This window comes from Mus musculus, chromosome 1 (genome assembly GCF_000001635.26).
Source record: "Mus musculus strain C57BL/6J chromosome 1, GRCm38.p6 C57BL/6J".
Lineage (NCBI taxonomy): Eukaryota > Metazoa > Chordata > Mammalia > Rodentia > Muridae > Mus > Mus musculus.
This window is the reverse complement of record NC_000067.6, coordinates 74,607,630-74,623,550: the sequence shown is the minus strand read 5'-3', so window position 1 is coordinate 74,623,550 and position 15,921 is coordinate 74,607,630. Positions and strand designations below refer to the sequence as shown.

The following is a 15,921-nucleotide window of genomic DNA, read 5'->3' as shown; positions in this document are numbered from 1 at the left end:
GGGTAAAAGCTTTAAGTGTCTCAAGGTCCTCATGAGGACCAACTAGATTCTGAAGGTTACTCAGCTCATCTTCAGCCCTGCCCCACATCCCCCCTCCACACTTGGCCTCCTAATGAGGGGGAGGAAATAGAGTGGACATTGAAGCCAGACGGAGAGAAATCTTCCCACCTGTCACCTGTCTGGCTCCTCTCCAGATTGAAGGTGCACGAAAAGTAGGCCTGAACCACAGCCACCAGGTCCCGTAAGAGCGCCCCATACCAAGGTTGCTGTGAAGAAAGGGGAGAAAAGGCAATGTGAAGAATGGAGACGGAGAGCAGAAGAGCATCAACAAAGCATGCAGAGTGCCAGTCAAGGTGGAAAGGGATGGGAAGGACGAAGCCAAGCCGGTTACAGACCATCTGGAGATGTTGGATGGGGAGAGGGGCTACTTTCCATTAAACTATCCTTTTCAGTTCCTTACCGAGTCTGTCACTCAGCAGCAGAGGGGGCATCCAGGCTGATGTGGTCCGTCTTACTATCACTAAAACTAGGGGAGGGGGGGATGTTCTCTGAGCTCAGCCATGGCAGAACCCAATGCAAGGAAGTAGAGGTTTGGTCCCAAACACACTGAGCCTTGGTCCTAGCTCTCCCACCTGCCATGTGGCCATGTGCAGTGACTGCAGGAGTTCATTTCTGAACCTCAATGTCCTGGTTTGAAAATTAGGTAAAAAAAAAAAAAAAAAAAAGTCCAATTCCCGCCTTCTGATACAACTATTCTAATAGTGGGAAATTATCCATTTCCTAAAGTTCTGGCTTTTCTCTTCTCTTAGAAAACCAGATTGGATACATGGGCTCAAACTTGCTGTGTTACCACATGGCAACTATGGTCTGGAGCTGAGAAGAAGCCCCATTTAAGGTGGGGATGTCTTTCATACTCCCTACAACTTAAACAGCTGTATAACTACTTACCTACTTCACCTACTCCACTGACTGATACTACTTGCTTAGAGCCCCAGAGGGTACCAGAATCTGTAAGTGACAGTCTGGTCATTAGAAAAAGGAGGACAGATAACAAGAGGTGGTCAGAGTCAAACAGATTTGCAGCTCCAAGAAAGAGCTGCCAAGGAAAGGAGACCAAGGAAAGGAGCCAAGGAAAAGGACCACCCCTTGTCTTCAGAGGCTGCTGGGCTATATACCTGCTGGATGCTGCTACTCTCCTGGCTGTACCTAAGAAGGCTGAGAGGCAGCTCAGGCAGTCCTGCCTCCTGGCAGAAGGAATACAAGAGCACAGAGTCATTGCAGCTGGATAGGAGACTACTCAGGATGCGGAGTACAGGAAGGAGGTGGGACACACCATCCAGAACGCCTTTCAGGATCTGGGGGCAGAAGAGAGAGAAGACAGCAATTGGTATAATTATAGGGAAAGGGAGAAGAGTCACAAATACTGAATGTCTCCAGGGAGGTACCAGAGCAGAATAGGTCTGCATTCCTTCTTGGAGAAGTTGAAAAGCCAGGGGAAAACACAGGCACAGGGGAACTGCACCAGAGAAAACTATGGAAGCTCACCTGATAGAAAACACCAGTGCCCAAGGGGCAGGAGACTCAAGATCTGTCCACCAGCCCTAGTATCAATGTTGTCTGTTCCCTCCCTTGTCCAGCCCTTCACCTTAAAGATCACACACAGGCACACAGACATGCAGGCGCGCGCGCGCACACACACACACACACACACACACACACACACACACTTCTGAAAAGTTAAAACAGACATGAAACAATGTTATTTAACTCCAGAGAAACAAGTCATCATTCAGCTCTAGATCAAGGACTGCCAACATTCCACGTGGGGGATTTAGCCCACCACGTGTCTGTGTGCAATCTGCACTCTAAGGATGGGCTCACACTTTTAGATAGGTATTCTTCAAGAGTGTAATGCTGACACCTAATGTCTCATAGTTTGATGTTGCTGTTTTCAATTTTGGGATTTATTCTCGAACTACTCATTTTAAAGATAGAGAACAGATGTATTTGTATAGACCAGAGCCTAGTCACAGATCAAAAGCTGGGTTTTCATGAATTCTGATCCAGGGTGTCTTATCCCAGAAGCCAAAGACTTTCTGTTTTCCAAGAGATGGGCTGTGCTGGTGAGATGGCTCAGTGGGTAAATGCTCCCTGCACAAGCCTGACTACCTGAAGGTGATGTTCAGCACCCATACAAAGATAAAATAGAGAACCAACCCCACAAAGCTGCCCTCTGACCTCTACTATGTACTACAGCATGGGCCCCAAAATCATTAATAATAATTGGTTAATTTTTTTAAAGTCTCATGATATTTCCCGGGTTGGCTTCGATCTCCCAGGCTCAAGAAACCACCTGCACACACTTTTAATTTCAGCAGAGGCAGGTGAAAGGCAGGTGGGTCTCTTGTGAATTTGGGGCTAGTCTGGTAGAGAGACCCTGTCTCAAAAAAAAAAAAGGTGGGAGAGAGAGACAGAGACAGAGACAGAGAGAGACAGAGAACATCTACTTAGCCTCCTAAGCTCCCAGGTTAGAAGAAAGGACTACCTCCCACATTAGACCTGCTCCAACAATAGGAGGAGAACTGTTAGATCCAGGAAATAAGAGCAAGGTACCAATATCATTCAGTGGAGAAAGAAGAATTTAAAAAAGCACACAAAGAAACAAACTGATTTTATTTCATGATCTACACAAACACCAAACATCAACTCAAAATGGGTCAGAGACCTTAATGTCTAAAGCTAGCGAACATTTACAAAGTCTTCAAGGTACATCCATTTGCCTGAGTGAGGTAACCCAATCACAAAAGAACTCACTTGATATGCACTCACTGATAAGTGGATATTAGCCCAGAAACTTAGAATACCCAAGACAACAATTTGCAAAACACAGGAAAATCAAGAAGGAGGACCAACTCGTGGATACTTTATTCCTCCTTAGAGTAGGGAACAACATTCCCATGGAAGGAGTTACAGAGACAAAAGTTTGGAGATGAGATGAAAGGATGGACCATCAGAGACTGCCCCACCCAGGGATCCATCCCATAATTAGCCACCAAACACAGACACTATTGCATATGCCAGCAAAATTTTGCTGAAAGGACCTGATATAGCTGTCTCATGTCAGGCTATGCCAGTGCCTGGCAAATATAGAAGTGGATACTCACAGTCATCTATTGGATAGAACACAGGGCCCCCAGTGGAGGAGCTAGAGAAAGTACCCAAGGAGCTGAAGGAGTCTGCAACCCTATAGGTGGAACAACAATATGAACTAACCAGTACCCCCAGAGCACGTGTCTCTAGCTGCATATGTAACAGAAGATGGCCCAGTCGGAAGAGAGGCCCCTTGGTCTTGCAAACTTTATATGCCCCAGTACAGGGGAATGCCAGGGCCAAGAAGTGGGAGTGGGTGTGTAGGGGAGCAGGGCGGGAGGATGGTATAGGGGACTTTTGGGATAGCATTTGAAATGTAAATGAAGAAAATATCTAATAAAAAAATTGAAAAAAAAAAAAGAAAGAAAGTCTTCAAGGCTTCAAGGTCTTGGGTTTGGAGGATTCTTTTTTTTTTCAAGACAGGGTTTCTCTGTGTAGCTCTGGCTGTCCTGGAACTTGCTCTATAGACCAGGCTGGCTTCAAACTCAGAGATCCACCTGCCTCTGCTTCCCAAGTGCTGAGATTAAAGGTGTGTGCTACCACTGCTTGGTGGCTAGAGGATATTTCTTATTCATAAATGCAAAAGTATAATTCACAAAAGGAAAAATCCTGATAATCTAATAAAATCAAAATTCAAACTATTGTCAAGCATGGTGGTCCACGCCTCCTGGAGCCCAGTATCTAAGAGACAGAGGAGGGAGTGTTCTGAGTCTGAGGCCTGCATAGGCTACATGGGGAGTTTCTGCTTAGACTCCGCTACATAGCAAGACCTCCCCAACCCCAGAAAAATAAAAAAATACATATTTAAAATATTTCAATTCTAGGCAGGCGGTGGTGGCGCACGCCTTTAATCCCAGAACTTGGGATGCAGAGGCAGGTGGATTTCTGAGTTCAAGGCCAGCCTGGTCTACAAAGTGAGTTCCAGGACAGCCAGGGCTATGCAGAGAAACCCTGTCTCAAACACCCCCCCCCAAAATACAAAAAACTACAAAAAACAAAAAAACAACCCAAAAAAACCCAAAATATACTGTCTGAGAGCAAAGCAGATAAATTATGGATTGGGATCTGCAAGTAAATCACTTATCTGATAAAAGACTTATATCCAGAATATGAAGAGAACTCTTATTACTCACTAGGAAGACAAAAAAATTTTAATTTTTAAAAATGACCAAAAGAAAGCTGGGCAGTGGTGGTGCACACCTTTAATCCCAGCACTAAGGAGGCATAGGCAGATCTTTGTGAGTTTAAGGCCAGCCTGGTCTACAGGAGTTCCAGGACAGCCAGAGATGTCTCAAAAAGCTCCCAAAAATAGAAATTAATTTTTAAAAGATTTATTTATTTATTATATATACACTGTAGCTGTCTTCAGACACACCAGAAGAGGGCATCTGATCTTATTATGGGTGGTTGTGAGCCACCATGTGGTTTGCTGGGAATTGAACTCAGGACCTCCGGAAGAACAGTCAGTGCTCTTAACCTCTGAACCATCTCTCTAGTCCAAAAATTAATTTTTAAAAAAGAACAAAGAATTATGGTGAATGCTTTTAATCCTGCGCCCAGGAGGCAAGACAGGTGGATCTCTGAGATCCAGCCTGGTCTACAGAGTGAATTCAAGGCTAGCCAAAGCTACACAAAAACTCTGTCTCAAAAAAAAAAGTCTAAAGATGCACAAATGGGACAAAATAAAGCGTTTAAAAGTCCTCAGCACTCATCACAGTGGGATTTAAATTAAACATTGAAGTGTTTTTTAAACCTATTTTTTACTTCATGTGTATGAGTGTTTGCCAGCATATAAGTCTGTGTACCATGTGCATGCCTGCCACCCTTGGAGGTCAGGAAAGGATATCAGATCCCCTGGAACTCAAATTATTGACAGTTGTAAGCTGCTTTGTGGGTGGTGCTGGGAATTGAATCTAGGTTCTCTGTCCAAACAGCCAGTGCACTTAACCCCTGAGCCACCTCTCCAGCCCTAGGGGTCAAGTTAAACTAATGTTAAGCTGTTACTCTTACTAGAATGGCTACAGTCACGAGTCAGGCACTAACAAATGTCAGCAAGGGTGTGGAGACAACAGAACTCTGTCAGTAGGAATATAAGAAGGTACAGTTCCTTTGGAGGACAGGCCAGCAGCTTACCATACGACCCGCAGCTCTACTACTAGGTACCTAGTCAAGGGAAATGAAGATGTATCTGTACATAGATGGATAACATGCATATTCATAGCTATGGTACATGCCTTTAATCCCAGCACTCAGGAGGCAAGTACATCTTCATGAATTCTAGGCCAACCTAGGCCACATATTCTCAGTCTCAAGAAGAAAAACTGTGGAAACAAACCAATGGCCATCAGGTTGTAAATGGATAAAGACAATGTTATTTGTAACCAGCAGTATAATGTGAAAGGCTTGGGACCAGTGAGATGGCTCAGGGAGGAGAGGTATTTGCTGCCAAGTCTGGTGACTTGAATCCAGCCGCTGGTACCCAGATGGTCCGACTCCTGCAAATTGTCACCCCCATACCTGTGCCACAGCACAAGTGCCCCATCTATTCACAAATACATAAATGTCATTTTTTGTTAATTAAAGAGGCTCAGTGGAAGAGTGCTCTTCTAGAACATGCAAACCATGGAGTTCGTCCCTGCATCACAAAATAACTAAGTAAATAAGAATGAACAAAATACTGCTCTGTGCTGTATCATGAATAAACCTCAAAGACAAGTCACTCCTGCTGATACACGCCTTTAGTCACAGCACTGGGGAGGCAGACGCAAGCAGATCTCTGTGAGTTCAAAGCCAGCCCTGTCTATACAGTGAGTTCCAGGACAGCCAGAACTACATAGTTCTTACTGTACGAACATGGAGACCTGTGTTTATATTCCCAGCATCTGTGTAAAAAGCTGGGTAGAGCAGCATGACAATCAAATCAGAGGTAGGACGTGGTCAGGAGGACCCCTGAGGCTGGCTAACCAACCAGTCTACTGGATTAGTGAGCCCTCGATTCAGTAAAACCTCCCATCTCAAAACAGACATGAGACAGAGTGACAGAGGAAGATGCCTAACACTGACCTCTGACCTCCACATACACAGGCACACATGTGTATTTATACACTGATACTTAAGACAAATGCAGTTGCAAGGAGGAAATAAAGAGAAACCATACTTTTCAAAGTTTCTGGGAGGGAAGAGCACAGTTTTGGAGATGCAAAGATGGAAGAAAGAGCCTAACTTTTAATGCTAATTAAAATGTTGCCCCTGAAAAACAAACAAACAAATAAAAACCCAAAACTCACTCATCCCATTAGATATCTGTGGTATAAAATACTGTATCCTGGGGTAACTATATTTTAACTTTATCATTGATAGTTTTATGAAACTATGGTTGTTCTCACTTTATAAGCACAAAAGAGCCTTCCTTTTGCCTCTCAGCTCATGATGCCTGCAGTATTTGCTATGCACTGATCCCCGTTCTACACAGATATTTTTCCCTTCAGAAAGAGAATTGTATAGGATTTATGTATAGGCTGAACATAATTATATGAAGGTGAGTCGATACCATGGCTAGCTATTTTTTGGTTTCAGAGGCAGATACACCTACAATTTAACCTTCTTGAAATAACTGGAAAAGAACAGCCCCTCTGTCTCCTTACGGCGTGATGTCATCTCTGGCATCCTCTGGCTTCTTACCTGCTCGCCAGTCCCGCGCAGCTGACTCTGGATGCGCTGGCAGAAGTCAGGGTTACACAACAGGGTGAGGGGGGACTTCAGCTGCACAGGCCCAGGCTCGCTGGTCTCTAGTAGGCGTTGCCACTCATCATCACTGTCTGGCTCCTGGGCATTGGGAGGGAAAGGTCAAGAGGAGTGAGTGCTGCGGTCATAGCGCTCAACCCGAAATTAGAACCTGGGAGGCTTATGAAGTAACAGTAAGCAGCCAGGGGCTGCTTCCGCATAGGTGTGTATCTTCAGACACTGTCAAAAGAGACAGAGTGGGCAGTATTTAAGGGGTCTTGAAAAGTCCTTTGTGGAGAACTGGGGTATGTGCATAAAGAGGTACCTAGAGAGGTGTCCGTGCACCATGGCTGATAATGATAAAACAGTAGAAAGCCAGTTGGGCAGGGAATGACAAACCATGGTCTGTCTCTACTAGGAAGTAGGAAGTCATTGATAGATCACAGGACTTGAGGATATTCCTTGTATTGGATTCCTACATAGGCTGAACATAATCATGAAAAAACAATTTGAAGAACACTACAAAACAACTTCCTGTGTATTGTTCTGGTGGGGACACTTCTCCTAAAGGTTCAAGTTTTAAAGTCAAGTTTTAAAGTCCTAGTATCGGCATGGTAGCATCTAGAGATGCTGAGACCTCCAAGAGAGGAAGCCTAGTGGAAGGTGCTTAGGACAACTGGATACCACCTTGCAGAAGGCATTAAGATCTCCCTTCCCCTGCACCCTCCGTTCTGTAGTAGGGTCTGAATGGAAAGCCTTATATATCCAAGGCAAGAGGCAAGCAGCATGCACTCTCCCACTGAGCAAATACCTAGACAGGAACAAAGTCTTTTTCCTGGAACCCTGGTTAGGTTTTGAAAGTTGTTTTGTTTTGTTTTGTTTGGTTTGGTTTGGTTTCTCAAGACCCAGTTTCTGTGTAGCCCTGGCTGTCCTGCAACTACCTCTGTAGACTAGGCTGGCTTTGAACTCAGAGATCAGCCTGCCTCTGTCTCCTCAGTGCTGGGATTAAAGGTGTGTGCCACCACCACCTGGCTCGAAGGAAGATTACTATAAAACTTTGGAGCTGGCCTCACCCAGCATCTCTGACTTCTAGGTTGAGATGTAATCCTTCTTCCATGGCCCCTGCTGTGGTGAGGTTATCAACAGTGCCGTCCTTACTAGAGCTGACCCTTGCTCCTGAATCTCTAAAACTGTGAGCTTATTAGTCTAGGAAAACACTTTTACTATTTGATTATTTTAGGTGTGGGTGTTCTGCCCGTGTATACAATTACACTGTTGTACATTCCTCATGCCAGCAGAAGCCAGGAGATATCAGGTCCCCTGAAACTGGAATTACAGACACATTAACATGTGGGTGCTGGGAACCAAATCCCTGTCCTCTTAGAAGAGCAACCACTGCTCTTAATTGCTGAGCCACCTCTCTAACCCTCAAGAGGAAAAAAAAAATTAAATAAAGTGCAATCGGAGCAACAGGAAAAATGTGAATATGAAGAATAACTAGTTTACTTATCTATTTATTGTTGTTACAATAACAGTACAGTATTGATGTGACATTTTTCTTTTTCTTTTTTTTAAATTTTTGATACAGTAGCCCTGGCTGTCCTGAAATTCTCCATGTAGATCAGGTTGGTCTCGAACTCATAGAAATCTACCTGCCTCTGCTGCCCAAGTGCTAGATTTTTGTTTTTTTTCGGTTGGTTGGTTTTGGTTTTTCGAGACAGGGTTTCTCTGTTTAGCCCTGGCTGTCCTAGAACTCACTTGTAGACCAGGCTGGCCTCGAACTCAGGAATCCGCCTGCCTCTGCCTCCCGAGTGCTGGAATTAAAGGCATGCACCACCACTGCCCAGCCTAAGTGCTAGGTTTAAAGCCAGGTGTCACCCCCAGTTCACTGTGATCATGTAAGGGAATGACTTTATTCTTAGGAAATATGCACCAAGTATTTTGAGGTAGAAGGACATGTCTGCAGATTGCCTCAAACTGCTTAAAGAAGACAGTGTGTCCACCTATTCATGCAGACTCATATAGCAAATAGGACAAAATGGTGACAGGGATGTGGACCCTAAGGGGAGGGTTTTATGTTTGTTTTGTTTTCTTGACCATGAGCTCCAATACCATAAACTGATTAGCGCTGCTATAAAAATTATTTCCAGGGCCTAGATCTATGGCTAAGTGGTTAAGAACACTAGATGTTCTTCAAGAGGACCTGGGTTCAATTCCTACATGGGCTTCAAAACTATCTGTACCTCTAGTTCCAGGGGATACAATGCCCTTCTTGTGGCCTTCATAGGCACCACACATGTATGTGGTGCACAGACAAACATGCAGGCAAAACACAATAACAATTTTTTAAAAATTGTTTCCAGAGCTGGGCCTGGAGGCCCACACTTATAAACCCAGCATTCTAGAAGCTGAAATAAGAAGACTGAATTCAAGGCCAGCCTGGGCTACATAGTGAGAACCTCTCTCTTTTGCTATTCTGCACCATGGAAACTAGCATCTTCTCCTACAGAGGATGTGGAACTCAAGGCATCTTAGAAGCACAGAGAATGAGCCTGCCAGCATGATCACTTCTGACTGCCTAGCCTCAGAACTTTGAGAAATACATTTTTGTTCATTATAAATTACCCATTCTGGTATTCTGTTTTGGCAGCACAAAGAAGACAGAGATAAGGGTAAGGATATAAAGGAATCCTATATAGTCTCATAATTATTACTATTGTCTTTTAACATGTTTGCTTGCATGTGTATCTACACACCATGCACATGCCTGATGCCTGAGGAAGTCAGAGAAGGTAGTGGATTTCTTGGAACTGGAATTGTGGATGATTGTGAGTCAGCTACCACATGGGTAGTAGGAATCGAACCGGGGCTTCTGCAAAAATAAATGCTCTTAACTGCTGAACCACTTTTCCAGCCCCATGATACAAACTGAAATTATTTCAAAATAAATTACAACTCTACAATAGGCACAAAAGGTTGAAGAAGAAATATGTGCTGTGATATAGAATCAAGGTCTAAAATAGATCATATGCCAACAGAGGTACAATGTAAGGCAACACAAACAGGATAATGTAGACAGCCAAACTGCACATGTACATGTATGTACATGTGCAACAGTCAGAAAGCGTGAAGCTTGAAAGGAGACAGATTAGTAATGGGAGCCATCTTTGTAAGTGCAGTGTGGTTCAACACAGAGACCTTCATTTGCATTTATGTTTTGTTTTGTTTTGTTTTGTTTTGTTTTTTTAAAGATTTATTTATTTATTACATGTAAGTACATTGTAGCTGTCTTCAGACACTCCAGAAGAGGGAGTCAGATCTCATTACGGATGGTTGTGAGCCACCATGTGGTTGCTGGGATTTGAACTTCGGACCTTCGGAAGAGCAGTCGGGTGCTCTTACCCACTGAGCCATCTCACCAGCCCTTGTTTTGTTTTTTAAGATAAGCTTTTATTATGTAGCCCAGGCTAGCTGGATATTCTTAGGCTCAGGAGATTCTCTTCTCTCACCATCTCAAAAAAGATGAAACTATAGGGAATATACTAACATCTACCTTAGAACCTCTGATTTTGGAGCCAGGCATGGTGGCATACACCTTTAATCCCAGCACTTGGGAGGCAGAGGCTGGCAAATTTCTGGGTTCAAGGCCAGCCTGGTCTACAGAGTGAGTTCCAGGACAGCCAGGGCTACACAGAGAAACCCTGTCTCAAAAAATAAAAAAACAAAAAACAAAACAAAACAAAAAAAGAACCTCCGATTTTATCTGTGCATTCTAATTTCTGAGAATTACATGTTCACATAATATGTTAACAAGGCTATCTTTAACACTACAGGAGCTTATACATATTGCTCATATTGCTCTAAAAAATCAGATCTAGACCTAATGTCCCACCTCATTTTCAGGATCCACTACATCAGTGCTCTGCCGGCCCATCGCCTCTGGCCTCGGCTCTGGGAAGCCTTGTTCACACTCCAGGTTGATGTGGTTTTCCCTGCCAAAACAAGCCGAGGCGTATGATACCTGCCAGACCTGAGGCTTAAGGCTCACTGCCTCGTACCTCCCTCCAGGCTCAGGAAAGGGCCTAGAGGAACCAGTCATACACGTGGATAGAGGGTGTTTCTTGGAGGGTTATGGATGTGGTCAGTACAGTATGTGTTAACACCCACACATACATTACTGCCCTCCCAGTCTGATCTACTATCGAGTATATATTTGTTTGTTGTTCTATGACTTTCCATTTGAATAATCTTCCCTTTTGGACAGAAATGGTTCTTATCCTTTCAAAGTACAACTGAGACAATACAGACAAAATCCTCAAGTTTCCCAAACCAAGAAATAATTAGGGGCTAGAGAGATGGCTCAGTGGTTAAGAGCACTAACTGCTCTTCCAAAAGTCCTGAGTTCATTCCCAGCAACCACATGGTGACTCACAACCATCTGTAATGGAATCTGGTGTCCTCTTCTGGTGTGTCTGAAGACAGCTACAGTGTACTCATATAAATATAATAAACAAATCATTTTTAAGAAAGAAAGGAAGAAAGGAAGGAAGGAAGGAAGGAAGGAAGGAAGGAAGGAAGGAAAAAGAAAAAGAAAAAGAAAAAGAAAAAGAAAAAGAAAAGGAAAAGGAAAAGGAAAAAGAAAAAGAAAAAGAAAAAGAAAAAGAAAAAGAAAAAGAAAAAGAAAAAGAAAAAGAAAAAGAAAAAGAAAAGATTACAGGGGCTGGAGAGATGGCTTAGTGTCTTCCATTTGGTCCAGTTGGATTCTCAGCACCTACATAGTGGCTCACAACTGTCTATAATTATAGTCCTAGGGGATCTAATGCCATATTCTGGCCTCTAAAAACACTGTACCCATGTAATATACAGACATACATGCAGGCAAAACAGCCATACACATAAAATAAAACTAAAAGAAAAAAACTAAACCAGAAAGCATTAGAACCCAAGAACCTAGGACTGACACTCCCAAAGCCCTACCTCTATTTAGGCCATGGCTAATGACAGAGCCATTTCACGTTTACCATGATTGTCAGAGTTCTGCTGGAAAATCCCACACATGCACACATACAAGCTGCTTTAGCCTTCTCACCGAGAGGTACGGGGTGCTTCTCCAGCCCCCCAGTCTTCCCAGTTGTTCTTCATTTCTGAAGCCAGTATACCAGCCAAGAGGCTTGACTCCTGAGGAGTGGCCTTTAGTCCAGGCACGGGGGCTGTGCTGGGTGTCACCTTGCAGAGCCCGTCTTCTTGTTCAAGGGCAGATCCTGCATTTTGGTCTTCCTATGCGAGGTGGGTCGGAGACAAGAGAACTATTTGTGCTCTTCCTATCTTTTTGCTAATTCCCTAAAAGTTGCATCTTTCTCCAGCCCCCGCCCCCCATCCTAGCCTGCTCATGTTATATATCTTCCTCGGACCCACACACCTTCTGCTTGGCTTCTTCAGCCATGAGTTTACAGGCCTGGCGCAGGATGCGAGACTGGTTACCCTTGGGTGCGAGCCGATGCGCCTGTTCATCCTTGAGGACCTGAAGTTCTGGGGGTAGGCGACTAGTAAATGGGGTGCCCAAATCGGAGCCTGCTGGTTCAGTTATGACTGCATAGAGGGAAGAGAAGACATGATTGTTCTGGGGCTGCAGCGACCAAGTCTACTTGGCAAGGGACACATCAGTGGCTCTAGGCCTCCGTAGGAAGAGGCCATTTTGACAAAAATCAGGAGTGGTAAAGGCTTAAGGAGGAAAAAGTCCAAGTTGGGGGAGGAAAGAGGTGTGGCACCCAGAAAGCAGGGAGGGAAGAAACCAGGAACTCTGATGACTCACTGGTGACACGGCCGGCAATAAAGGGGTGATGTAAGAGGTCTGGCCAGGACAGACGCTGCCGGGGGTCCTTGGTGAGCAGCCCCTGCAAGAAGTTCTGTGGAGAGAAATCAAACTTTACCGGCCCTTCCCTCCAGGCTCTCCCTATCCTCTCAGCAGTACTGATGAGCAGACTCCTGCATCTGGTCCTTAATGCAGCCCAAATACAACCTTAACAACGCTTCCCTTAGGATCCCAGGCAGACCGCTGCCTTCACCTCCCAGGGAGCCATGACTGTTATTCACAGATGTTCCATAATCCACGAGCAAAAACAAATCCCTGAGTCACCAACTCTGTGGAGTGGGGAGAAAAATCTGGAAGGGGGGATGGCACTTTCACAGTCAAATTCAGAAAGCAGACATCCATAGTCATGGGTGGCCTGTGGGTGAGTGTGGACAGATGCATGTATGTACAGTTAAACACATACACAAACACACACAAGCAATGGTTCAAGGATGTATTTGGGAACACTCAAACACAGAAATCTTCCAGTGAATGTTCAGATCGGAGAGGGACTGAAAGGGTCTATCTGTTAGGACGAGACCCTTAATTACATCTGGAACAAGAACAGAAGGTAGGAGCCGGGGTGCTTGATGGCTGGATGGCTCAGTGCTTGGTTCACTCACTGTTCTTCTTCCAGAGGATGGGGGTTTGGTTCCCAGTGACCACACCACACAGCTCACAACTGCCTGTAACTCCAGCTCCAGGAGATCGGACACCTGTAGCCTCCGAGGGCCCCTGCACTAATCCACACACACTTAAATAAAAGTAAAACTAAACCAATAAACCAAAACAGAAGAGAAGGTGCTAATAGGCTGTGAGCACCCTGCTGACACATGGTGACTGGAGGAACTGCAGCTGTCCCTGAAGCAAAGCTGCCTGAGGAAGAATGAATGTTCTAGGTGTACTTCCCACATTTAAGCCTCCTTTATTTAACCTGTTTGAAAAGGACTTGAGCATCCCCAACTATCTAAGTTAGGGGAAAATGTGTCCCCTTCCATCCTAGATAAGTCAAAGGAAATGTGTAGTGAGACTGTATCTAGGAGAAGTCTGTACTTAAGTCCCGCTGAGGCCCACAGCCTTGCCCTAGATATGAAATGAGAGCAGCACAAGCTCCTCTTCCTCCCCCACTAACCTGCTGGGGTGGAGCTACGAAGAGTAGGTCCCACTTCCTGTTGCCCACCCCTAATCGCCAGCCACGTTAGCCACTGCAGAGCACTAAAGGCGGCATGGGGAGCACCTGGATTGCATCTGACACTGTCTCTGATAGGGGATCAGAGGGACTCGGGAAGTGTAACTGCCCAGTAGTTCTTCTCTCCTGGTGCCTTGAAATGACTTCCTACTGTGGTAAAGCACGGTGTGCCAGCATAGGCTGCGGAAGCTACCATCCTTAAATCTAACAGACCTTAGAACAGACTCTTAGAGTAGCCTCCCGGGACTGCGCACCTGCAATAGGAAAGCTGCTGGACCTGAGCCAACCTTGGAAGAAAGGTTTAGGAAAAGGGTGGGGATAGAGATGGGCAGGTCCCTGACACATACGTAGTCATCCCCCCTTTCCCTCCCATTACCTTGAAGCAGGAACTAATGGTGGAGGGCCAGCGCACAGGGTCCTTGAGAATGAGGCTAACCAGCTGAAAGATGCTGGTGGTGTAGAAGGGAGGCGTGCCGACAGCCAGCTCATACAGGATGCAGCCCACAGACCAGAGGTCTGCGGTGTGGTCATATGGTCGCTCCTCCACCAGCTCTGGAGACATATAGAGCGGTGTGCCTTTGATCGACGTCAGCACCATGGTGTTGGTGCTCATAGCTCGGGCGAATCTGCAGAGGTGACAGGATGGAAATATAAAGAAAAGGGTCATCTTGACCTACTCACATCTAGAAAATTACACCTGGGGACAGGGGCTGATAAGATGGCTCCGTGGTAAAGGTATCTGCTGTTGCGCGCACTCAACTGGCCAGGAAGAACGACGCTGCTACAGGATCCTTCTGCACACGTTTATTCAGTCCTATTTCTTCTTGTTTATATCTCCCCTGTTTATATCTCCCTTGTTTTTATATCTCCCCTGTTTATATCTCCCTTGTTTTTATATCTCCCTTGTTTTTATATCTCCCTTGTTTTTATATCTCCCCCGAACCCTGGGCCTCTCACTCTTTTATACTCTCAGTTCCCATCCACGCACAGCAGGCCACGCCCCCTCACCAGGCACGCAGCTTCAGCTAATCAGGGCAGCAGGGGCAAATCTCCATCAAAATGGATTCACCAGTATCCTGGTACACCTGCGCAGCTCTCAAGATGTTTGTGTCTTATATGAGGAAGTCAGGTGCAAGTCATATGACTTAGCTGCAGTCCCTGGCGCCTTTGGGACTGCCGCCACACCCGCTCCCCACAATTCCCCCTTTTTTCTTTTTTGGCAGAGAGAATGTCTGTAGATAGCCCCCCGCAGCCATGCCCCTTACCCGTCCTTGGGTGACAAACAGCATTGGTTTGATCCCTGTCTTAGGTTGGTGACATGCCCAGGGAGTCTTATCACTGACTACCTCTCTATCATGCCAAGCCACTCCTGGGGAGATTGTGTTTTGCTTGTGGCAGGTGCATCAAAAGGCCAGGATGTTACTTAACCTATGGCCAGATCTTAATTGCTGCAAGCAAGCCTCATGGGTGAAGGTAGAGGTCTGATCCCCAGTGTGCAAGCATAGGGGCCCTACACAAAACCATCCCTTAGGCTCATCACCCAGAGAGGTCTTGGCCAGCTCCCGTGTCGTTTTTCCTGGGGGAAGGGAACTAGGACACTGAACCTTCATGCAATCAGACATGCCTTCCACAGGATGCCAACAGCAGCTATCCTCTGTGCAGTGCTTAGCCTCGCACCCCACGGCATAACGCAGCATAATTTCTTTTAGAGCGGCAAACCGAATCTGAGGAGATTGTCCCGCCTCCACTGCAGCAAAAGCCTATGCTACCATGGCAAAAGTGCAGGCCGCACACTCTGTACCTAACACATGTGCCAAACACAAAACACACACACACTATAACAAGCATACATCCCAGGGCTCTCATCCCCGCTCATCTTCCCTGAAGCAAGGGATAGATGGCCAGAGGGGCTATCTCTTTAAGGGAAATTCAGGGATCAAAAAGCATGGAAAAATTTGAATGTCATGTCGAGCTGGTATCGGCTTCTGGAATACCGAAAGGATCTCTC

At 45.4% G+C, this 15,921-nt stretch overlaps 1 protein-coding gene across 2 annotated transcripts in view; it reads right to left on the bottom strand.

The window, feature by feature from the left end:
• Positions 1-15,921, bottom strand: part of Stk36 (serine/threonine kinase 36) — a 35,504-nt gene that overhangs the window by 13,344 nt on the left and 6,239 nt on the right. For both annotated transcript variants that reach the window (XM_006496039.2, NM_175031.3), the window contains exons 6-13: positions 14,290-14,539; positions 12,686-12,779; positions 12,293-12,462; positions 11,963-12,150; positions 10,766-10,865; positions 6,832-6,975; positions 1,176-1,355; positions 169-266 (exon numbers count right to left, since the gene is read on the bottom strand). In XM_006496039.2, coding sequence (XP_006496102.1) covers positions 169-266; positions 1,176-1,355; positions 6,832-6,975; positions 10,766-10,865; positions 11,963-12,150; positions 12,293-12,462; positions 12,686-12,779; positions 14,290-14,539 — 1,224 coding nt within the window. The remainder of the gene's footprint in view (positions 1-168; positions 267-1,175; positions 1,356-6,831; positions 6,976-10,765; positions 10,866-11,962; positions 12,151-12,292; positions 12,463-12,685; positions 12,780-14,289; positions 14,540-15,921) is intronic.